The sequence below is a fragment of the Silene latifolia genome, chromosome 9 (genome assembly GCF_048544455.1).
Source record: "Silene latifolia isolate original U9 population chromosome 9, ASM4854445v1, whole genome shotgun sequence".
Taxonomy (NCBI): Eukaryota; Viridiplantae; Streptophyta; class Magnoliopsida; order Caryophyllales; family Caryophyllaceae; genus Silene; species Silene latifolia.
In genome coordinates, this window is record NC_133534.1 from 6,667,443 (window position 1) to 6,691,965 (window position 24,523).

The window sequence follows — 24,523 nt, forward strand, 5'->3', positions numbered from 1 at the left end:
TTCGTGAGTTATTGGAGGCTGCCAAGATTTGAACACGTGACCAAACGTGAGCTTTGGTCACAAAGGCTCTGATACCATGATAAATGAACCATCTCAACCAAAATCTTAAAGTGATAGTTAAGGCTCAACTACTATATTTATTCTTATTATATTCACTTACTGCAGAAAACAATACAATATTATTCAAAAAAAAAGAAGTAAAACAATCAAACTAAAGTTGATTAACCAAAAATAAACTCGCTAATATAGAACCCTAATCTCCTACATCAGTCTCTCTCTAAAAACCTCGAAAAACCCTAACCCTAATTTTCAAGTTCATCAATTAGGGGCTACCGTCTACCAATTTTGGTGGAGGTAAGCTCCAATTTTTCCGTTTTTCTTACTAAATATCTATTAATTATTAATTATATGCAAATAACTCTTGCCTCTCCTTTATTGGAGATTTGTCCTCGCCTCTGTGTGAGTTTGGTCCTCATCTTGTGTGAGACTCATCCCTCTATTTGAGAGGTTCAAGAATTATGTGGAAGATTCATCTTTTTCAAAACTTTATTATCAGATGGTGCTGCAATGTATATTGGATTATTGCTTACGATTTGTGAGATCAGACAAGATTCATCTTTTTCAAAACTTTATTATCAGATCTATGGATCCCCTCGCAGTTGGCTTTTTGAAGAAACAGCGGTATTTTAGAGGTTGGTGTGCAGAAGCGCTTTTATCTAATAACGATCTTAGTTTTAGGAAGAGTTTGTCTTGCTTGTGTTTTACAAATTTTTATTCAATTAATTTTAATTTTTGTTGCAATTCTTGTATGACATATTATTATTATTATTAATGAAATTGATCTTTTACTAAAAAAAAAAAAAAGTTGATTAACCAAAACGACAACAAAGTAATCCTCAAGAATCACATTATTCAGGAACTCTAAGGGGGGCGGAGATGTGCAGTAGACCGTTATCAAGACGAAACTTCACACGATCCATTTCGGCCCTCACTGGAAAGCGAAAACATCTCCAGAATTGACCATAACTTATCTCGGAGTAGCAACATACCGTTTTTTGCCCAAACTCGTTTGGATTAGGCTTCACACGCTCACCACGAACAAATACTTCATAGTCTTTGTTCTTGATCTCAACCGTCAAATCGTTGATTCCAGGAACTTGCACAATAATTGAGTATTCTAGCATGCTCTCTGTAACGTCCGCCTTCACCATCTCCACACCGTCACCTCCTTTTTCACAACATATTTTTGACCGCTCGACAATTTGCTTACCATCACTTGGATTAAGGATCATTGACATTATTACTAACACAACTGCTACGCTCATGACCTTTGCCTTCCCCATCTTCTGCCCTTAAATAACTAGCTTTTCTTTTTTCTTTATTGATGACGAATCGCTGACTTCAATCGAAATAAATTCTATTATGATTACAGAAAAAAAAAAACCTTTAAAGGAGAGGCCGGGGAGTTAGGCCCTGTTTTTCTGGCTTTTTAGAGCCGAATCGAATTGAAGCCGAATCGAATGGAGCCGATTTGAATCGAATCGAGATGAACGAATCGAATGGAGTCAAGGTGACTGAATAGAGTGATTGAGTGAATTGAACTGAAATAATAATAATATTAATACTAAATATAATAATAATAATAATAACAATAACAATAATAATAATAATTGATGAATAAAAGTTTGCGTTTTATTTTTTTTCTTAAAAAAAAAAAAATTATAATAATAATAATTATTATTATAACAATTATAGTTATTAATATTAATATTATTAATATTATTATTAGAAGAAGAAGATTAATAATATAATAATAATAATAATAATAATAATTATAATTATAATAATAATAATAATAATAATAATAATAATAATAATAATAATAATAATGATATCGGTTTGGTTGATAGGCATGGTGGCTCCTTTCGTCCTGCGGATTTATTGCTTTATTCTTGGGACAGGGGGCGTGATGTGTGCGTCGACCTGACAGGTTCTTTACCTTTGACTCGGGCGGGTTGTGATTTTTAGGGCGGGGTTGTCGCCGATCTTTCGCTTTCGAAAGTGTGCTAAGTATGGGGATTTGTGCGCGGTAGCGGGTTATGGTTTCCTACCTTTCTCTTTCTCTTCCCTTGGGGAGCTGGGTTCGATGATCTTGTTGTCTTGCTCAGCGGATCCGAAATTCTCGGTATCTCGGGATGCGGGGGCTCGGGTAGCCGCTTACATTTTTACTAGGCTTAGCTTTGCTATTGCTAAGGGTGTGGGAGCCCAGATTGTCTCTCGGCTCCCCACCAATTTCATGTAAACTTTTACTTTTATTTTAATGAAAGTTGCGCGCATCTTATAATAATAATAATAATAAATTATTATTATTATTATTATCTTTTTATTATTATTTCAGTTCATTTAAGTTCAGTTCAATTCAGCTCCATTAAGTTCAATTCAGTTCAGTTCAGACAATTTCAGTCCAAAATAACAGGGCCTTAGTTTAGGACCATCTGCTGGAACCAAGTCCAAAACACCACCGATCATATTTTGGGTTAACTAACACCTAATCTAGCTTAATTAGGACCTTAGAAATAACTTTGTCTAAGATATGAAGGGCCAATTCCAAATGGTTAGAACTGAACTGAACCAAAATAATAATAATAATAATAATAATAATAATAATATTATTATTATTATTATTATTATTATTATTTTTTTTTTTTATTATTATAGGATGCGCGCAGCTTTCATTAAAATAAGAATAAAAGTTTACATGAAATTGGTGGGGAGCCGAGAGACAATCTGGGCTCCCACACCCTTAGCAATAGCAAAGCCAAGTCTAGTAAAAATGTAAGCGGCCACCCGAGCCCCCGCATCCTGAGATACCGAGAATTTCTGGATCCGCTTGAGCAAGGCAACAGCATCCGAACCCAGCTCCCCAAGTGAAGAGAAGGAGAAAGGAAGGAAACCATAACCCACTATCGCGCACAAATCCCCATACTTAGCACACTTTCGCCGAGAAAGATCGGGCCGACAACCCGGCCCGCACAAAATCGCCAACCCGGCCCGAGTCAAAGGTGAAGAACCCGTCGTGTCGACGCACACATCACGCCCCCGTCCCAAGAATAAAGCAATAAATCCGCAGGACGAAGAGAGCCACCATGCCCATCAACCAAACCGATATCAACCTCCTTCCCCGCAAAGAATACCGGATCTATAGCAGATGTCGAAAAGAGTGTCCCGGACAAGGTTATGCCGATGTTTAACGCCCACAAGACAGAAAGACAAGAAACAGCGTGGTCCCCAAAAACATCCCCAAAGAAAAACCCGAGAGCAAGCGGACAGGCCTAGATATCGTGAATAACGGAACACCTGACGATACCCCAAAGACACTACGGTAAGTCCTCCCGTTCATAGTCTGCCCCAACCCCGAGATAGGAACCGCACGTAACCAATCAGAGGAGTGAGAACCCCGCCGAGATCGCCATAAAGCAAGTCGGCGAGGTGTCAAAGAGAAAACAGACTCGAGGCAAGAAAGAACCGTCGTGAAATAAATGTCCGCCAATTTCTTCATAAGTTTGGGGCGCAATTTCACGGGGTGACCTAATATATCGAGAACCCGTAGTCGCAGTAAACACTGCGCGGCATCATCAAAAGCAGGCCGGCAGCTCTACAATACCAGAAGGGCCGAGGAGCTTAGCCTCGCAAACCAGCCAGATCGCAAGCGGGACGCAATAAAAGCATAAAATAAAACATCTCCAGCCGCATAGACACCAAGACCACCAAGATGAAAAAGGAATGTAGCAAGGCGCCACTGCCAATCCCCAAAACCCGGCCCCGACGCGGTGACAATACGTTCAAGCCGGAACGAAGAGCGCATCAAAAGGAAGATGGACAGATCCAAAAACACTAGGGGGGCAAGTACGAAGGGAGAAGTATAGCTTAGAAATACCAAGACAAGCTCAGAAGAAGAAGCAACTCACATTGCGGGTCCTCAATCCTCGCAACCAAGTCCATTAGCTCAATGGTCTTAGTTACTCTCGTCGCCACAATCTCTTTGCTAAAACCAAGTACAAGCAATCCGACAGTCCTCCCAAAGCGTAACACCGCGCAATGGCCGAGAAATAGAAGTGGGGAAAACCCCGGAAGCCGACTCCGTGGATCCTCAACAGGCCAAAAGACCTCCGTCTTGGAGACATTAAGATGTAAACCAAAACGAGGGCCATCCAACATGATCAAGTCCAAAACCTTCCCCACCTCCAAAGTATCACCCACGATGGTGCCATCATCTAAGTACCAAGCCTGCAAAGTGAGGTCAAAAGTGTCCCGGATCTTGCAAACCAAGGGATGCAAAACCAACGCGAAAAGCAAAGGCCCCAACGGATCACCCTGCTGAACACCCTGACAAGACCACAAACAGTGCTCCCCATAAAAAAGGCGGGCCGGGCTGGAATAACAAAACTCCACCCAACGGGAGAGAGCCGGGCAACGACGACGAACCTCCTGAAGCATGGTCGAACGGTCAACAAGGTTGAACGCATTCTGGAAATCAACCAGCAACATAGAAAGCCCCTCTTGAGTCCCCCGAGCCTCAATGAGCCGGTTCAAGGCATGCAAGATAGCCTCTCCTCCACCGGACATACCCACCCCGAACTGAAGCCCATCAAAATAAGAAGATAAAGACGGACCAACCATAGAAGCACCAACCTTAGAGACAAGCCGTCTCCAGACCGTACCAACAGCAATAGGACGAACTCCACCACCCGGTTTAACGAGGGGTGTGAGAGGGGCGCTGGCAATGTACTCACCCAGAGGAAGAGGACACCGGCCCTCAAGAAAAAGATTAACCACCCTAGTAATAGAAGTGATCAAATCATCAGAGATAGCCACAGCAGCGCCACTCAAACAGTCCATAAGGTGCTGGGCACGAAAACCATCCCTCCCACAGGAAGTACCACGAGGAAAGCTCCGAATCATATCCAAGACCACCGCCGAAGAGGCAACCAGAGGATGATGATCCCCAGACATATGAGGCAATGAAGGAGGCGGGGCGACAGGATGCTTCTCACGCAGGGCCACGAGAGTGGCATCGGAGTAGGGGGCAACCCCAGAGGAAGAAAGCACCCGCACAGCAGCAGTATAATGGCCATCAGAAATCTTCCGCCGACATTGACGGAGGTTAAGCTCACTCAAATCCAGATCCTCATCCACAGAAAATGAAGAAGGACCCTCATCCAAACAATCCTGTAACAACTGCAAACCCCCCCGGTGCCCCCCAGGCAAGGATAGCCCTGGCAATACTCTCCTCCTGGCGCTGTCGCCGAATAGCATTCCGACACTCATGATTACTCCGAGGAGCGAAAGTTCGGAGCAAACAAAGTGGTAGAACAAGCAGACGAACCCAGCGAGAGAGATCACCAGGGACATCAAACACTGCATCCAAGGCCCCTTTCAAAGCCCGTGCAAACCCCAGACGGCACTTAGGAGGAATAGATTTCACGGTACGAAGGCCTAAAGACAATAACCGATCCAGCGAAGATATAGACCACTGAACGAGCTCTACACTATCATCAGAAGAAGCCGAAGTAGAAGGAGCCAAAGGTCTCGGAATACCATGAATATGGAAGGAGTAGATGCCATCAACACAATCCGGATACATCACAACATCACCCCGACTATGCCGACATCTAGCTCTAACAGTACGGGTCATAAAACACACCCCACACAACCAGAGCTCCATCCGTCTCAAAGAACTCTCGGCATTGGAATAAACAGTCAAACTATCAGTAAGAGTCTGACGCGTAAGGTCCAACGCACCGTCATGACAATGTCGGACCTGTAAATGTTTCTGCCAAGCTGCCTTTGTAAGACCCTTACCGAAACCATCTCGACACCCATGAAGACCCGAAAAAGGACAATGGTACCGCACAAGCTCGGGCATGGAGAAGAAACCCCTCCACCAACTCACACGGCAAACAATATAGACCCCAAGCAAACCACCCGGAGATAACCACAACACCGGTCACACACAAGCAGCCAAAGGCCAAAAAAAAAGAAACTAACCAGCGGCCTAGAAGGTAGCCTAGATGACCACCACCACACGACCTACACCGTTGGTGATCGACAAACACGGCATTCACAAACAACCACAAAAGTCCGTAACACCCACCACACCCACAACTAACAGGGAAAGAGCAGCGGCCGGACACCAGCGGAAGTAAAATAACAGAACCACCCCACGGATAACAACCACCACCAGCAGCAACAGTAAAGGAAAGAAACACCAAAAGCGAACCCTAAAAACGCAAAACAGGAACAAAAAAGAAAACCTTACCGGTGAAACAAAGGTAGGGCAGAGGCGGCGGCCACCACAGCTAGGACCAGCGACGTGAGGTCTGGAAGTCAAAGGGTGGTGGCGATGGGAAGCAACAACCGCTAATAGGCGGCTATGAACCCAAATTCGAAAACCGCAACCCTAAAAAGAAAACCCACGAACAAGGCAGCCGCCGTTCAGAAACCACCAACAAACACACCCCTGACCGGCGACGTGAGGTCTGATGGTCGACGTGAGGCGGTGGTTGGCAGACGACGACGGTAGAGAGAAGGCAAGAAGCACGATGCCCTAAAAAACGAAACAACAACAGACGACAGGCAACACGACAATCAGCACCGACGAACCCAAAGTCGACGTCGTGTAAAGGCGACGGTGATAATGGTGGCCGTGACTGACGGACGTGAAGACGGACGGTGGCAGTGTTGTAAACGGCAGCGTGAATTAATAACAATAACAATAACAATAACAATAACAATAACAATAACAATAACAATAACAATAATAATAATAATAAATTATTAATATTAATATTAATATTAATACTAATACTAATACCATTTCAATTCAATTCAGCTCCAATCAGCTTAGTTTAGTTCAAATTATATTCGATTCGATTCAACTTAGCTCCATTCGATTGATTGATTCGATTATTCGGCATTCGATTCAATTCACTCAGCTCGGCTCCATTCGGACATTGGATTCAATTCACTCAATCCGATTCGATTTAGTTGATTCCATTCATTTCGATTCAATTCGGCTTAAAAGCTAGAAAGAACAGGGCCTTAGTGTTGTAGTAGTACTAGTATAGGAGAGTAATTTGGGTGATGTGGGTAATTATTCACTTAAGGAGTAGGCAAATAAGAAAAACGGCATCGGGGCAGAAATACGGTGGTGATTGGGGAATCTACGATGAAGGTTTAAATTGTAAAAATACGTAACTACTAGGTGATTATTTGTAATTTGTCCTAATTTTAAAAAAAATCCAGCTCTTTATCAAACTCCTTGAGATTAAATTATTTTTTATAATCAAAAATTTTTCAAAAAAAATAAAAATAAAAATAAAGCCCAACCCTTTCCGAATTGGTGTGGAATTGTGGAACATCAAGCTAAGAGATACTCTATATACAGTATATACTAACAATATCGGCGTACCCAACATAGCGAACCAACGCTTAATTTCTTACGTAACCCTTAACTCCTCGTTATTCAATCCTTTCAGGTTCTCTCTCGTTTCCATGTTAATTCTCTTATTTACAAAATTCAAATTCAAATTAGAGTTACCGTCTCTTATTAAATTATGGAGAGACCACTTTTTAATACGTTTTTATATGTTTTATGCCATTTAATTACGTTCATAACTTCCCCGGGTTTATCGCCGGTACAAATGATAAAATGACGATTGTTGAAGATTTGCCTGATTGTTATATACGAGTATTAGTTAGTTGAGGAATATAATACGGAGTATTAGGATTTCAATTGATGAACAATGCTGAAATACCTAGATAGTTGAAAGGATTACCCTTAGCGCCCGAATTTTAACTATTCATTCGTTTGTTTAACTATTCGTTTAACTATTCTATTTTAGGTGTTTGGTTCGTTTGTTTATTTGGGTAATTTTAACACGACAATTTAAAAATCAATCAATATAAAAGTCAACAAATTACAATAAACTGATAATTATAGTGTTATAGAGTAATGTTTTTGTGCTAATTTTTGATTTGTAATCTTAACAGAAATTTTAGTTCGATTGAAATCGGCGATTCACATCATCAATAAAGAGGATGAGGAAATCGATGGTGATGAGCGTAGCAGTTGTGTTAGTAATAATGTCGATGATCTTGAATGGTTTCCCAGCTGACGGTAAGCAAATTGTGGAGTGGTCGGAAAAATGCTGTGAAAAAGGAGGAGACGGTGTGGAGACGGTGAAGGCAGATATTTTCGAGAGCCTCATAGAATACAACATTATTTTGACAGTTCCTGGCATCGATGATTTGACGGTCGAGATTAAGAAGAAAGACTATGCAGTTGTGATTCGTGGTGAGCGTGTGAAGCCTATTCTAAACCAGTTTGGGCCCGATACAAAATGGTCGGTCGCTGAGATAAGTTACGGTCCATTTTGGAGACGTTTTCGTTTTCCAATGAGGGCTGAAATGGAGCGTGTCAAGTCCCATCTTAATAATGGTCTACTGCACATCTCCGCCCCCCCTTCATGTTATATGACATTTTGCATCTTGATTAACAATGGACGACGATGTAATAATAATTTGATTTACGAGGATTCCTTTTTTTTGTCATTTGGTTTTTCAACTTCATTGCGTTGTTTTACTTTGTTCTTGCATACAATTAGGGATGACTGTTATATCTGGACTTCAGTACCAAATCAAAAGGAAAAGTTTCAACATTTTTGAATTATAATATGAAAATTGTTTGTCCTCTGATAACTCAAATAAAACAGATATTGTGTTATATATTCATATTTTAAGAACTAATGGTCAAAAGTTGAAAAGATATGACCACCAATGTCAAATGGGGATAATTAATTTGCCACAAGGTAAAATTGTATGATTATTCTTGGCTCTTACAAGTGAATTGCTTTTCAGGTTAAAAGCTAAAAGAATTACCATTTAAGGGCTGCAACCATTCTAAATGAAAATGAAGTTGAAGCTGAGGCAAATACTTGGAGCAGGAGGGACCGCTTAGTAGCAGCAGCAGGAATAATCTCTGCATTAGAAGATTGGAGGAAGGAAGTTTGCAGGGAGACCGGTTAAAACATAGAGAATTAAGAGCATGGATTTCGAGTTCACCATTGATAAGAGCTTTTTAACAAGATATTGTCCCCTATAAGAATAATTTAGCAAAGCGTTCGTTTAGTCATTTCATGTCCTAATCTCGGTCTTTAGGTCTGTTTGTCAAAGGCCTATGCCTTTGTGGTGCTGTCATTTCACCTTATATTTTGGGACTGTTGTACCCTATAATTATTTTGAATTAGATAAATAGACAAGGCGTTTTCAAGCATTTATCGCCGTTTTGTAATAAATAATAAGCGAGCTCCACCTTTTATATATATAATGGACCACAAAGCTTTCTATCATACACTACCGACTTAGGTCCGCTAAGCATTCCACCAAATTGGGGCACCGCGTCCGATAGGGGGCGCGGTGCAACAACTAGTTATGATAAAAAAAATAGAAAACAAACGTCCATGGTAGCATGTGTAATCTATCAAAGTTCAAGGTTACCATTAGAAATTTCCAATATTATAATGATATAGTTAAATAAATTTTCATTTAAAAGAGAGAGATATCCGTAATAATAAAACAATAACGGAGGTGTTACTTTTAAATTGTTATTTTAGTGTCACACCATCAAACTTAACGTCCATTTACCAACGTTTACATTAGGGGGTACTATAGACAAAAATGGAACCTCAAGGGTACCATAGGCAGATTCTTGAAAGTAGGGGTAACATGGAAAATCTGACAAAATTAAGGGGTACCACGGGAAATTTCCGTATCTCAATTATGTTAATTTTTTTTTGAAAAAAACAACGTACAAATATTAATGGAGAGTACCTGATCATATTATTAAATTTAAATATAACTATTAGATATAATGAGTAGCAATTGTCTATATTCGGTATTCGAGATCTGGTTCGATGTCGAAGTAAGTGCAAAAAAGATGGTGTAATTCTGAGTATGTTATTTGTCCACATTGAAAAACAATGCAGGTTTGATGAATATATATTATGTATAAATAGTAGATTGTCCCACATCAGAAAAAAAAAATCCAATTTTGGTGAATATATTACTTATAAATAGTAGAATTATCTCACATTGAAAGATAAGTATATGGTGGAATGATTATGTGATTATAAATAAATGTTAACCCACGTATATATTAATCTTTTATTTTTTTGAAAGAGATATTATAATAATATGTAAACAAATCATTAGACATAAAATGTAAACATTAAACCCTTATAACGTTTTTTTTTTCATTATAAATAAGTTAATTACCCGCATTCAAACTAGTAATCCACCAATACCAAGTACCATCTAGTAGCCTAGAAAACAATTTATAGGACGGAAATAACCAAAGCACTCCTGAGAAAAACCACAACAGAGTACAAATGAAAGGTGGACTGACAAGAGAATATACAAAAAATAACATATCCTCAAACACAAATTCTTAACTAGTTCAACCCAAATTCTTAACTTGGCAAATTCCGTGGGAAATTTCTAGTATTATCAAGGATGTGAAATTAGACCTTCATTTTTTCGATGAAGTGATAATTAAACATTGCTTTCGTGAAGCCAACAAGGTTGCTGACTTCATGGCTTCAGGTGGACATTCATGTCCAACTCTTTCGAGGTGGTTTGATAGCCGGTGGCTTCAACTTACCTCCCTCATTCGAAAGGATGAGATAGGTTGGTCCTACTCTAGAGGATCAACCTAGTTTTCTTACCTAAAAAAATAAAAAAATAAAATAAAAAAAAAAACAAAAACAAAAAACAAAAAAAAAAAAAAAAACTTTTTGTTAAACTCCTGCTTTAAAGCTTCAACATCTCGGGATTTTCGGGCCAACATCTTATTCTTCTTGATAGTTATCAACTTGTCATATACACACCAGGGAAAGCTGAGAAAATGATCTCGGTTCATTATCCCATTGTTGTATTGACCATAATAACTTGCATGGTAAGTAACATAATACCAAGCTGATGCTTTCGCATACAGGTCATTCTCTCCTAAAACCGAATCATCATCATCTGGTTCCTTGAACCATGACCGAGCTTCTTTCCTCAATGACCTGACTGCCAAAGTAACTGCTTCAGCATCTTTCCTCTTATCGAAGGACTTTGACATGTTGATTATATTTCCACTCAGAATTTCAGCTTCAGTTTCTATTCCATAATAATCCATCAAATTCCCGAGCTTGTAGTCGTATTGAGTTTTGTGATAGTGGGCATCAGCAACATGATCCTCAAACCCGTCATGCTCCATGTCAGGGTCGTAAGAGCGTTTGGCCATTTCACGGGTGAATTCTCTTATGGGTAGTGCTCGAGGAGATCTTGCTTTTACTTCCCTAAACAACTTTCCAATCACGTTGGTAGACTCGTAGGTTGGCTTGTCGGGCTTATCCATAAAATCAGGGAATTCTTTTACATGGAGATTCTGTGGAATAACAGCAGGAACCCCGGTTTTGGGGAAGTCAACAGCAATGGAAAAAAGCTTTGCAAGCTTTATACATTGGCTACTCATTGCCTTGTCCACCTGCCTGTCAGCAAAGGCAGTGTGTGCATTTGAAATTATCCCTAAACTGTCATCGATTATACAGTTGGCAAAGTATTCCATCACTTCCTGCACAAGCAAAATTACAAATTATTTGGACAAAACAAAAAACAAGCATGTATAGTAGAAATTTAGAATAAAAAGCTAGAACCCCTGAGCACAAGTTGATCTAGCTAAAACCATAACTCTCACGTTTGGGGCGATGGGGATGCAGAAAAGTAGAAAACCAGATTGTCTACGTTAAAACTAAAGAAACAGAAAACTAGCAATACATATATGCATGAATCCTGCAGACATTCTCCTGTAGACTCAAACGTTCAATGGAACCAAAGTAGAGCTACACTTATGTTACTATAGAACAAGGTGTCAAAGATATTAAGTAAATATGTTGTAAATATTTTTCATATCTTTAGTCTGATTGTATTTTCCATATTTGTAATTGTTCCGGGTGTAATTCCGGAGCAAGATTGTGACCACTTGAGTTTGTAGAATGATGTCGTTGCTTGTCTCTTCCTTCACTCTCTCCTGTAAAGATGAACAAACTGAGGGCTCGGCTTGGTACCGAGCGTACTCACTCCGACGCTCAAGTCAGTAAACTTAGAGAGGTAAGTTGTATGTTTAACTTGGCAAAGTATATGGTAGAGAGATAAGGGAGTTTATACCAGATTTCCAGTTAGTTTCTCAATGAGAGATGATGAGTATTTATAGACTTTCACCTTTTGTCACGTAGTGGCCAAGTGGCGTAGCAGGTGGAAAGACTATTTTACCCTCGGCCGAGGGACCCATGACAGGCCGGCATGCCTGGTTGACTCCATGCCGAGGGGACTGGATGTGAGTACGCGGATATGCCTCTCGGCCGGCTAGTTGCCTAGCCGAGACCCAAGTGACAGCCGACGGGCTTTGTCGGTTAAACATTAATATGTTGACTTGTTGTCTTTTAGCTTTGACCTTGGTCAATATGTTGACTTGGTCGGGTGCGAGAATATGCCCCATCAATTTGCCCCAGCCGTAGTCTATGCCGTGGTATGGACCTTCGATGAGTGTTGAGCGTATTCTGCGCATGTCGAACTTCTTCCTCGGCTTGGTCTTGTTCAGGCCGTACCATATCCCCCCTCCACATTGTTGTGTAATGGACATCGAATGTGGAAAAGAAAAATGGCGCTGGCCAAGAACAAGGTTGGGAGTGCCGTGTGCTTTTGATTGCCCCCGGCCGGTGCTGCCAAGCTTGGTTGATCAGCTGGCCGTTAGCAAGTAGATACCAAGGACCGTGTCGAAGAAGATTTGTCACTGTATGTCGATAGACATTCCGTGGCTGCATGCTTGACACGTGGCCTGGTGTTGATTGGTGGACGCTTCATGGGCTTTGCTCTGATTGGTCCACTGAATGGGTTTTGCTCTATAAATAGAGCAGTGTGCCCCTCATTTTGTCGTACAAATTTCATTTTCAAGAAAAATTTTCTCTCTCTAGTTTTCGAAGAGTTTCTTTCTCTCTCTAATTTTCGAAGCGTTACTCGGCGTAACACTTTCTTTCAAGGTAAAAACAAATTCTTCCACAACTTTTATTTGTTAAGTATTCGTTTGCCACCATGTCTGCTGCTGACGCTCCGGCTAGTACCTCAACCTCGGGGGGCGAACCGCCGCATCCTGATGAGCAGGAGCCACTGGTTGTCACCCCGATAGGGTTCGGGGGTCGCAAGTCGCCTTCTCCTGAAATCGACGAGAAATTTCTCGAGGATTTTGATGATGACGAGGAGGAAAAGACCCAATCTGATTCAGAGAGGGGGTGGCCCCAACGGTGAACCTTTTCCGCCGGCTCCACCATCTTCGGCTGTCTACCCAAGGCGTCATGGGGTGGTACAGCGTGCAGACCGAGCCGGGTTACGTGACCGTCTCCAAGCTGACATCCTGCAAAGACCGGAAGGGGCGGTAGGTATATGTCGAGGTTCCGGAGGACTATCCACTGCCCCGGTCCTTCCAGCGCCGCGTCAATTTGCAGTGTGAGAGTCAGGGGGAGCATGAAAGATATGTCTCCCGTAATAAGATTAAGATGGACGCCAAGAAGGTTTATCTTAAAGACGACGAAGTGCGGGCAATGAGCATGTTTGAGGCTGAGAAGGATGGCACGCCGAAGGGATGGATGCCTCCGACGCAGATCGTCCTTCAAGACGAGCCGCTTTGCCACGTCGGCCTCATACCGGCCCTCAGCCAGGGTGAGTGGGGTCGGTATGAGGCCCTCCTTTGCTTTTATGCTTCTGTATTTGAGCCTTGGTTTACTTCTCTTGCTTAACTGTTGACTTTGTTTCTTGCAGATCGATTTGGCCGGGATCTCTCTGTCTCCATCCTAAACAAGTTGGGACTTGACCAGGACGGGAGAGTTGTTGAGCTGCACCCTAAGGCCGCGCCGCGTGATCGCAGACAGGCCCCGCACGAACTCATGGAGCAGGCGTTGAAGGCAATGGATGTAGGGCGACTCAAGCAGAGATTGGCGGTAACGTGCCGCGCCGGAGACCAAAAACAACGTCTGCGGCGGCTATGACGTCAACTCCAACTCGATCTCCAATCCCCGCAGTCCAAAAGGATAAGGTGGTCGTCAATGTTGACAAGGACGTCACCGTTCTGGAGGGTCCTCCTCTTTCAAATAAGAGGAAGGAAACAACGCCTCTCTTCTTCTTCTTTATTCGAGGCGGGGAAAGAGAAGAGGTCAGCCGGCCCTCAATCCAAGAAGGCCAGGACTGGTACGGATCTAACCCATGGCTCGGATTTAGCAGGTTCCTTATGCATTCCTGATGACAAGCTTTCTGATATGTCGATGAATGTTGACATGGACGCTTTGTCTGGGTTTTTTATAGATCAGCCGTCGCCAGCTCTTGTTCTCACTGAACGGCAATTGGAGAAGCAGCCTGTGAAGACGGGCGACAAAAATGTCGCCGCCGACTCCTCGTTCGAGAAGGTTTCCTTCGTTCAGCTCAGGGCGGACGGCATAAGGTTGGCCAAAAGGCTGGTGAAGTGGGCTGAAGTTGCCGGCACTCATCTTATCGAGCAAGAAAAGCTCGTGGATCAAACTGCCCCTACGCTCGAACGGCTTAGGCTTGAGCTTGCCGCTTCTAGGGAGGAGGCCGAGAAGACGAAGCGAGACTTCCTGGCCACCATGAAGGACTTCCTCGCTGAGCGAAAGCTTAAGGAGGACGCTGAGAAGGTGGTCTTGGCCGAGAGAGCTAAGGTTGAGTCTGCGTTGGCTGATGCCGCTAAGTTGCGGGAGGAGAGGAACAAGCTTGAGGGTGGTTACAAGGCCATGGTTGAGCAGAGGGAAAGATGGAAGGCCCTGCATTTGGCCGAGGCGAAGGAGCATAAGGGCACAAAGGCTATCCTTGCTCAGAGGGAGAAGGATATTGAGGTGCTGAAAACCGTCATCATCCCTGACATGTGTGCCCGGTACCGGGACCAAGCTGAAGATGCTACCAGGGATGCGATTAAGGAGCTCCTTCCTGAAGGCACTTTTCCGTGGCAAGATTTTGACAAGCTTTTGGATGAGAAGGCGGCTGCTGCGGAGGCCAAGGCCGTGGCCGAGGCGAAGGCGGCGAAGGCTGCTCAGGAGGCTGCGGAGAAGGCGGCCCGTGATGCTAAGGTAAAGGCGGCTAGAGAGGAGGCTGAGAAGGCAAGGGCACGTGAAGCTGCCAAGTCGTCCTCTGCGCCGTCTACCGACGGTGATGCTGCTACCGGTGGCGAGCAGCAACAAGCATAGGGAGACGGGCGGTCGTCACCAGACTCACCTGGTCCTTCGGACAGCTTCAGCTGTTCAGGGGCCAACTTTTGAGCCTTTCCTCCCTGCCATCCTTTTGGAGCTTCATGTCTGAATGTTGTAATTTTTGTTGTTCCTTCCTTTTTTTTGTTAAACTTTGGTAGGTTGAGTTTAGGCTACCCCTATGGGGACGGCCGTCGACTTTATTTTGTCTCACTTGTAAACATTTTTAATGAAGTTTGTTTATCTGCCTTCAGCTTGGCCGAGGCTTTGATCTCATCCTCCATTTAGTTGTCTTCTTACGTTTTTAAACATATTGAGCGCTTTTTCGTTTTTACCTTCGGCTTGGCTGAGGCAATTAGATTGCGTATCTCAACTGTACTTAAACGTTTTTAGCATATTGGTCGTGTCCTTTGCTGCACCTGAATAGGCCGAGGTAGCAAGATTCACGTTCCCCAATTTGCTCAGCAACATGTTGGCATGTCGGTCGCTTCCTCCTCCACTCCCGGCTTTGGCCGAGGCGGTCAGATTTGCGCTTCCCAACTGCTGTTGTAAACATGTTAGCATATCGGTCGTTTCCCCGTCACTCCCGGCTTTGGCCGAGGCAATCGAGGTTACGGCTCGACTGCATTCGTATCTATAGACATATTGATCGCTTCCTCTGCCACTCCCGGATTGGCCGGGGCAGTCAGATTTGCGTTCTCAACTGTACTTATACGTTCTTAAGCATGTTGGTCGCTTTCTCGAGTATCAACTGCATTTGTAGTGACTGCCCGGCTTCGGCCGTGGCGTCTACTTTGGTACGACTACGGAGAGGACAAGCATTTCGATGGAAAACTTGGATCACTCTTCATAAGATATAATCACGCGTTGGGGGTGCCCACAACGGTCTCGGACACCTCCGCCGCTATACGAAATACTTCCTAAGGTTGTCTGTGTTCCAATGGCTCATTAGAGGCGCACCCTCCATGTCTGTCAGCCGGTATGTCCCCGGCCTCATTTCTTCAACCACCTTGTAGGGTCCCTCCCAGTTGGCCGTCATCTTGCCATGGATGTTTCCTTTGTTTGTTGCAGCCGACTTTCTCAAGACTAGATCTCCTACTCTTAAGTCCCTTTTGTGGACCCTACGGTTGTATGCCCTTCTCATTCGGTTTTGATATACTGCCAAGTTGAGCCGTGCTGTGTCTCGACTTTCTTCGACCAGGTCTAGGGAGGCTCTCATGCCTTCTTCATTTTCGGCTGGGTTAAATGTTTGCGTTCTGAATGTTGGCACCGCTGCTTCAATTGGCAGGACGACCTCAGACCCATAGACTAGGTGGAATGGACTGTACCCTGTTGCTTCTTTCTCCGTGGTTCGAAGGGACCACAGGACGCCGGGTAGCTCATCAGCCCATCTTCCCTTTAGATCTTCAATCTTCTTCTTCAACCCGTTCAGTATTGTTTTATTAGCTGCCTCCGCCTGCCCGTTGCTCTGAGGGTGGCAGACGGAGGAGTATGCAAATTTGATACCGAGCTCTTCCAACCAATTCATCACCATGTCGCTCCAAAACTCTCGGCCGTGGTCAAACACAATGACTTGGGGTAACCCAAAGCGAGTTATGATGTTCTCCCAAATCACCTTTCTTACGGCCGCCGTGGTCTTGGCAGGTACCGCGACAGCCTCGACCCATTTGGTGAAGTAGTCAACGGCGACAATCAGGTACTTCCTTCCTCCGGAGGCCGTCGGAAATGATCCTAATAAATCCATCCCCCACTGTGCAAATGGTAGGGGACTAAGTACCGGTTGCAGATCTCGGGAAGGTGCATGTATTACCGGAGCATGCATCTGACAATTCTTGCACTTCTTGGTTTTTGCCCTGGAATCTTTCAGCATGGTAAGCCAGAAGTAGCCGGCTCGGAGAGCTTTGTGGGCTAGCGTTCTCGCCCCCATGTGATGTCCGCAGATGCCTTCGTGAATCTCTGTCAGTATAAGCTCCGCGTCGGCTGGGCCGACACATTTCAAGAGTGGTCTTATTACGGACCTTCTGTACAATTCTCCTTCGAACACTAAGTACCTTGCAGCGATTCTTCTTATCTTCTGAGACAGACTGCGGTCCTCCGCCAACTCTTTTGTCAGCTTGTATTTCATTATCGGAGTCATCCACGTCGTCTCGGCTTCGATGTCGCCCACCATGCCGACGGTCTCAGTGATGCTTTTAGCATTTCGATATCCACCAAAGCACGGTTCGACCGACATTTTTGATGCTTGAACTCGGCAAGCTTTGAGGGAGCGTCGGCTCGGTTGTTCTCGGACACTGGGATGCACCTTTGTATTTGGAAAGATTTCAATTTTGAGGTGTCACTTTCACCCTCTCCGGGTACCTTACCATCCCATCGTCTCGAGTCTCATACTCTCCTCGGATTTGATTAGTCACTAAGAGGGAGTCTGTTTTCAACACAATATGCTCCGCCCCGGCAGCTCTAGCTAACTCGACTCCAGTTATCACCGCCTCATATTCGGATTCGTTATTTGAGGCCGAGAAGGTAAACTTCAAGGCGTACTCAAACTCGTCTCCGTTAGGGCTGATGATAAGGATGCCGGCTCCTGAGCTGTTCGTCGTGGAGGATCCGTCGGTATACACTTCCCACACGCCGGGATGTGATTCTTCTTGATACGTGCACTCGCCGGGGAAGTACGCAAGCGCTTGCCCCTTTATCGAAGGCCTCGGCCATCTTGAATGCCAAAGCCGGAGAGCTCCACTGCCCATTTGATAAGTCTGCCGGATTTTTCGAATTTTTCTAATGCTTTCTCCAATGGCTGGTCGGTTAAGACCGTCACGGGATGTGCGTCGAAGTAGGGTTTTAGCTTCCTTGCGGCAACGACGACGACGAGGGATGCCTTTTCGATTAGTGGGTAATTTCTTTCGGCGGCCAGCAGTGTATGGCTGATAAAGTAAATTGGGTATTCCGCTTGCTTTCTTCCCGACGATTACGGACCGACCGTGGCCGAGGTAACTGCTAAGTATAGATATAGCGTCTCCCCAGCGTCGGCCCGGACGGGGTCGGCGGTGTCGAGAAGGTGGGCTTTCAGTTGCCTGAAAGCCGTGCTCTGTTCCTCCCCCCAGCTAAAGTTTTTATTCCCCTTCAGCACTTTAAAGAACGTAGTGCTCTTGTCGGCCGACCGAGAGATAAAGCGGGCGAGAGCCGCCATCCTGCCGGTCAGCGTCATAACCTCTTTACGATTTCTCGGCTCCGGTAGGTCTAGTATTGCTTGGACTTTCTCCGGATTGGCATCAATTCCCCTGGCGCTGACAAGCACGCCGAGGAACTTGCCGGCCCGGACACCGAAGTTGCACTTTTTTGGGTTAAGCTTCATTTTATATTTCCTTAGTGAACAAAATGTCTCGCTCAAATCGGCTAAGTGCTCGCTGTCAGACTTGCTTTTTACAATAGCATCGTCGACGTAAGCCTCGATGTTTCGCCCTTTTTGATTTTGGAACACTTTGTCCACCAACCTAGTGTAAGTTGTGCCAGCGTTCTTCAAACCGAACGGCATCATTTTATACATGAATGTGCCGTGAATGGTGATGAATGCGCATTTAGGCATATCTTCCTCGGCCATAAATACCTGATGATACCCTGAGAAGGCGTCTAACAGGCTTAGCATAGTGTAGCCTGCCGTGGCGTCAATCAAACTATCTATTCGAGGCAAGGGATAGCAATCTTTAGGGCACGCTTTATTAAGATTGGTAAAATCAACACATATCCTCCACGCCCCTGACGACTTCCTCACCATTACAACATTTGCTAGCCACTCAGGGTAAGTACAAGGCATGATAAAGCCCGCCGCTAATAATTTGTCTACTTTAGCTTTGATGGCCTCATCCTTCTCGACCGAGGAGTTCCTCATCTTCTGCTTGACCGGCCGAGCGGTGGAGAGTACGTTCAGCTTGTGAACGATCACCTCCCGGCTCACGCCTGGCATCTCGGCGGCTGAGTATGCGAAGACATCTTTGTTCTTCCTCAGCAGGTCTAGGAGATCGGCCTCGAATTTTGGCTCCGTGTCGACACCGACGATTACGGTGCGCCCGGGTCAATTTCCACTTTCTCGGTCTCGGCTCCTTCGACCATGCCGACATTAGTATTCATCGAGTCGCCCTCCTGCTGCAAGGATGGGCTCTTCCCTTTCTCCGATTTCTTCGCCACTTTGAGGGATTGCATGTTGCACCCCCTGGCAGACACTTGGATATTGACTATTTCATCTCTCTCGTCCTTTGAGACGAGCTTTTGTGCTTCCCCCCGGTCCGAGACGTACATCAATGTCAGGGCCCGGATGGACATCACTGCATCGGCCTCGCTCAAAGTGACCCGGCCTATGAGAACATTGTAGGCAGACGAACCGTCGATAACCACGAACTCAGATAAAACATTTTTAGTCGCATCCGCTTGGCCGAACATCACCGGCGGATCGATTGACCCTGGGGTACAGGCCGGCCCCAGGAGAGAAGTCAGTATAGCGGGTTAGTGCGGGGGCTCGGGTCTCCAATCTTGAGACCAAGATTAAGAAAGCACTCCGAACATGATGTTCGTGTAGGCGCCCGTGTCAATCGTGCACCTTTTGACCAAGTGGTTGGCTATATCCGAGGTGGACTACAAGCGGGTCATTTGTGCGGGGCGACGACTCCCTCGTAGTCCTTCTTTCCAATGGTTATATCGGGGATGGTGGAAGCGGGGATCGTTGTTTTAGGCACAAAGTTGATGGCTTGGTATAACTCATTTAGGTGCTGTTTGTGCCCATAAGCTGACCCACTGTTCTCGTTTCCCCCGATGACAACCTGGATCACTCCCATCCGTTGGAAGACTGATTTTCTATTCGCCCCGTCGGCGCTTGTTCCTGGGCCTCCAGCTACATACTTGCTGAGGCTCCCCTTTCGGATTAGCTCTTCGATGGCGTTCCTTAGATGACGACAGTTGTCAGTTTTATGGCCGGTGTGGCCGTGGTACTCGCAGAACTGGCTTGTGTCACCGTCCCCCCTCGCCTTGGGGGGCCTTGCCCACTTCTGTCCATCATTCTTGCTTAAGGTAAAGACCTCGGCTGGAGAGGCGACCAGGGGGTGAGACTACTGTACCGCTTTTGGTAGTACGGTCCCGAACTCCCCCCGGCGCCCGCCGAGTGCTGTTTCCTATTAGATCTCTCAGGTCGTGACCTATTCCCGTCACGGCTACCTTCATCTGTGTTGTCCCGGCGGCTCTTCCTCTCTGGGTGCCCAGCTTCACTGTGGCCTACCCAGGTTTTGTGATAGTCTTCCACCTTTTCGGCTCGGTCGGCCATCTTTCTGGCGGAGTCTAAGTTGAGGTCTTCGCACTTGATCAGCTCGTTTTTGAACTCGCCTTTCGGGAGGCCTTTCATCAGTGCGAAGGTCGCCAGTTCGATGTTCAGCTCACGGATCTGCTGAACCTTAGCGTCGAATCTCTTCACGTAGCTTCGGAGGGACTCGTCCCCCCCTGTCGGATAGTTAGGAGATCTGATGTTTTCACGGCCCTTCTCTTGTTGCAAGCATACTGGGCTATGAAATTGTCTCTCAGGTCGGCATAACAGTATACCGAGCCATTAGGTAGTCCCTTGTACCAACTCTGAGCCATCCCATGCAGGGTCGTTGGGAAGACTCGGCACCACACCTCATCAGGCTGCTCCCATACCGACATGTACGACTCGAAAGCCTCGGCATGGTCGGTTGGGTCACTATCCCCTTTGTATGATAAAGGCGGCAGCTTCAGCTTAGTCGGCACAGGGATCTCGAGGACATAGGTACTGAGGGGCTGTCTGACCACGTGTCGAATGACACGCGGCGATCGGCTCCTCGCAACCTTAGTCCGGCTTCTCTCCATCTGGCGGGAAGGGCTTGTTGTCCGACTTTGGTGAGTCGGACTTCTTTCATTTCTTCGGGGCTGGCCTCGTTGTTGCCGCGGCGACGCTGTCCTCCCGCAAGTGGGGGAAGGACTCAGGTCTGCCACTGGCACCACGGGCTCAGCTGGCGTTTTAGCACGTCCAGCTCCTTGTATCGCTCCGGTCAAGTTGTTCGGAGTCACTCTATGGGCCCTGGTCACCTGTGGATGCGTTGTCGTCACCGTCGTCGTGACAGGGGTGATCGGCGTACTACCCATCAGGTCCAGGAATAGCTTTAATTTGGCCGCATCGACCACATGTCCCATGACAGTGACTTGGTCGGTATGCAGCGGTGTTTCTGGCTCTTTCGGCATCCCATACGCCGGTTCAGTGACTCGGCGGTGGGGGATCGCCGATCTCAGAATTACGGAACGTGTCATCCTGGAAGAATGCAGTTCCTTCACTCACAGTTTCTTGTTGCTTTGACATCTTCTTAGCTCGCTGAATGGTTTTGTTATTTTTTTTTTTTTTTGTAATGTAGGTGACTAGCTTTTAGTATCTATTCCCACAGACGGCGCCAATTGTTCCGGGTGTAATTCCGGAGCAAGATTGTGACCACTTGAGTTTGTAGAATGATGTCGTTGCTTGTCTCTTCCTTTCACTCTCTCCTGTAAAGATGAACAAACTGAGGGCTCGGCTTGGTACCGAGCGTACTCACTCCGACGCTCAAGTCAGTAAACTTAGAGAGGTATGTATGTTTAACTTGGCAAAATATATTGTAGAGAGATAAGGGAGTTTATACCAGATTTCCAGTTAGTTTCTCAATGAGAGATGATGAGTATTTATAGACTTTCACCTTTTGTAACGTAGTGGCCAAGTGGCCAAGTGGCGTAGCAGGTGGAAAGACTATTTTACCCTCGGCCGAGGGACCCATGACAGGCCGGCAGGCCTGGTTGACTCCATGCCGAGGGGACTGGATGTGAGTACGCGGATATGCCTCTCGGCCGGCTAGTTGCCTAGCCGAGACCCAAGTGACAGGCCGACAGGCTTTGTCGGTTAGGCTGTTAATATGTTGACTTGTTGTCTTTTAGCTTTGACCTTGGTCAATATGTTGACTTGGTCAGCGGGTGCAGAATATGCCCCATCAGTAATATAGTTAGCTTGCTTATCAAGGTCTAGGGTTTGTGTCTTCTTGTATATATACCTTGTTATAATGTTAATATAAATCATCCAATTATAATCAATTCTCTACATGGTATCGAGCCTTGCATCCTAGGCCGTTATCGTTTCTTTTTTTCTAAACTAAACCCTATTTCCTGACCTTGACAATTCTCATGGCTAATTCTGGTGTTTCCATCCCAAATCCCCATGAGCCCTCCTCTCCCTTTCTCCTCATCAACTTTGCCTCTTGCACTCAACTCACCTCCAAAACATATTGTACCTGGAAAACGCAGGTTGCTGATCTTCTCTATGGCTTCGACCTCCTTAAATTTGTCGATGGTTCCCACCCTACTCCTAACGCTACTCTCACTACTGATTCCAAAACCACCCCCAATCCCAAGTTTGCCACCTGGAAGCGCCAAGACAGCCTACTCAAAGGTGCGTTGCTTGGCACTCTTCACCCTGATGTCTCTCCTCTTGTCTTTAAAGCCACCACTTCTCGCGAAGTGTGGACCATTCTCGAGACTACCTATGCTAATCCTTCTAGGGGTCACTTACTCCAAATAAAAAATCGCTTCGACAAAATCACCAAAGCTGATCGCTCGATCTCCACTTATATGCATGACATAACTGCTTGTGTCAATGAACTTGCCCTTCTTGGCAAGACGATGGATATCGAGGATGTGGTAGACAAGGTTCTTCGTGGCCTTGACTACAAGACTTATCAACCGGTGATTGAAGCGGTTCGTGCTCGTGATAATCCCATTACCCTAGAAGCTCTCCATGAAAAACTTCTAAACCATGAACTCAACCTCACTCATGTCTCTGATGCGGGTTCCTCATCCTCTCCCCTTCCTGTTGTTGTCCACGCTGCTTCTTACCGTCCTAATTCAAACCGGACGTTCTCTTCCCCTGCTCCTTCCAAAGCAACAGCAGGTTTGCTACCCACACCCTCCACTAATTTTCGTGGTACTTGTCAGTGGTGTCGTCATATGGGTCATTACCTCTCCAATTGTATTGATTTTAAGACTAAGTTTCCCACCATCGTCTTTCCTCAACCCCCACCTCGTTCTAAGCAGCAACGTCCCCAAGCTCATACGGCCATGTCGGCCTCCCCTGCCTCTCCGTCATCTTACTTGCTTGATAGCGGAGCAACTCATCATATTACTAATGATCTCAACACTCTCTCCCTGCATACTCCATATGATGGTACAGATGAGTTAATTATTGGGGATGGTTCCTCCTTACCTATTTCTCACATAGGTTCATTTTCTATTACTATTACTCCTCTTACTTTACAATTTACTAATGTTCTGTATGTCCCTTTTGTAACACCCCACGGTAATTGAAGAGGTCCAGTGATAGGCTTAAATGACTAGTGCTTAAAGGGATTGGAAGTACTACTCATATCAACAAAGTGCACTTTCTTTTATGGTCATCCATGCGAAAGAACTCCAAAGTTAAGCGTGCTTGACTGGGAGTAGTCTTAGGATGGGTGACCTCCTGGGAAGGTTTCTGGGATGCGCATGAGTGAGGACAAAATGCGCTATAAAGGACACGTGTTGATCTGTGGGCCATGTACACAGCCTGGTGAGCTATCATAAGTAACCGCTCCGGACCCGGTTTGGGTCAGGGTGTTACACCTTTAATATCTCGTAAAATTATCTCTATCTCGCAACTTTGCAAAGACAATAACATCTCACTTGAGTTTTCTTCCTCCTCTTTTTCCTTAAAGGTTCCGTCGATGCCAACTCTGCTCCTTCAAGGTCCTCTTAGCTTCGGCGTGTATGAATGGACGCCTCCTATCCCTCAAGCTCATGTCGGTCTTGCCTCAACATCAGTGGCGTGGCATCATCGTCTTGGGCATCCATCTCACAATATTTTTTCTCTTATTTGTCGTCAGCATTTAAATACTAGTTCTTCTTTTCATTCTCCCTGCAACTCTTGTGAGATTAATAAAAGTCATAAATTACCGTTTTCGATTAATACACTTACGTCTTCCGCTCCACTTGATTTAGTCTATTCTGATGTTTGGACCTCTCCTTTACAATCTATTGATGCATTCAAATATTATGTCATCTTCATTGATCACTTTACACATTATATATGGCTCTACCCGCTCATGCGCAAATCTGATACTGCACCTGTC

The 24,523-nt window shown here is 45.2% G+C and overlaps 1 protein-coding gene and 1 pseudogene across 1 annotated transcript; both read right to left on the reverse strand.

The window, feature by feature from the left end:
• Window positions 1-908: 908 nt before the first annotated feature.
• Window positions 909-1,343, reverse strand: LOC141600531 (22.0 kDa heat shock protein-like). Its single transcript, XM_074420776.1, has one exon. It carries the CDS (start codon window positions 1,341-1,343, stop codon window positions 909-911), a length of 435 nt encoding a protein of 144 aa, XP_074276877.1.
• A 9,097-nt stretch (window positions 1,344-10,440) lies between these two features.
• The window catches only part of LOC141598909 (putative RNA-dependent RNA polymerase 1), a 30,933-nt pseudogene continuing 16,850 nt past the window's right edge, over window positions 10,441-24,523 (reverse strand).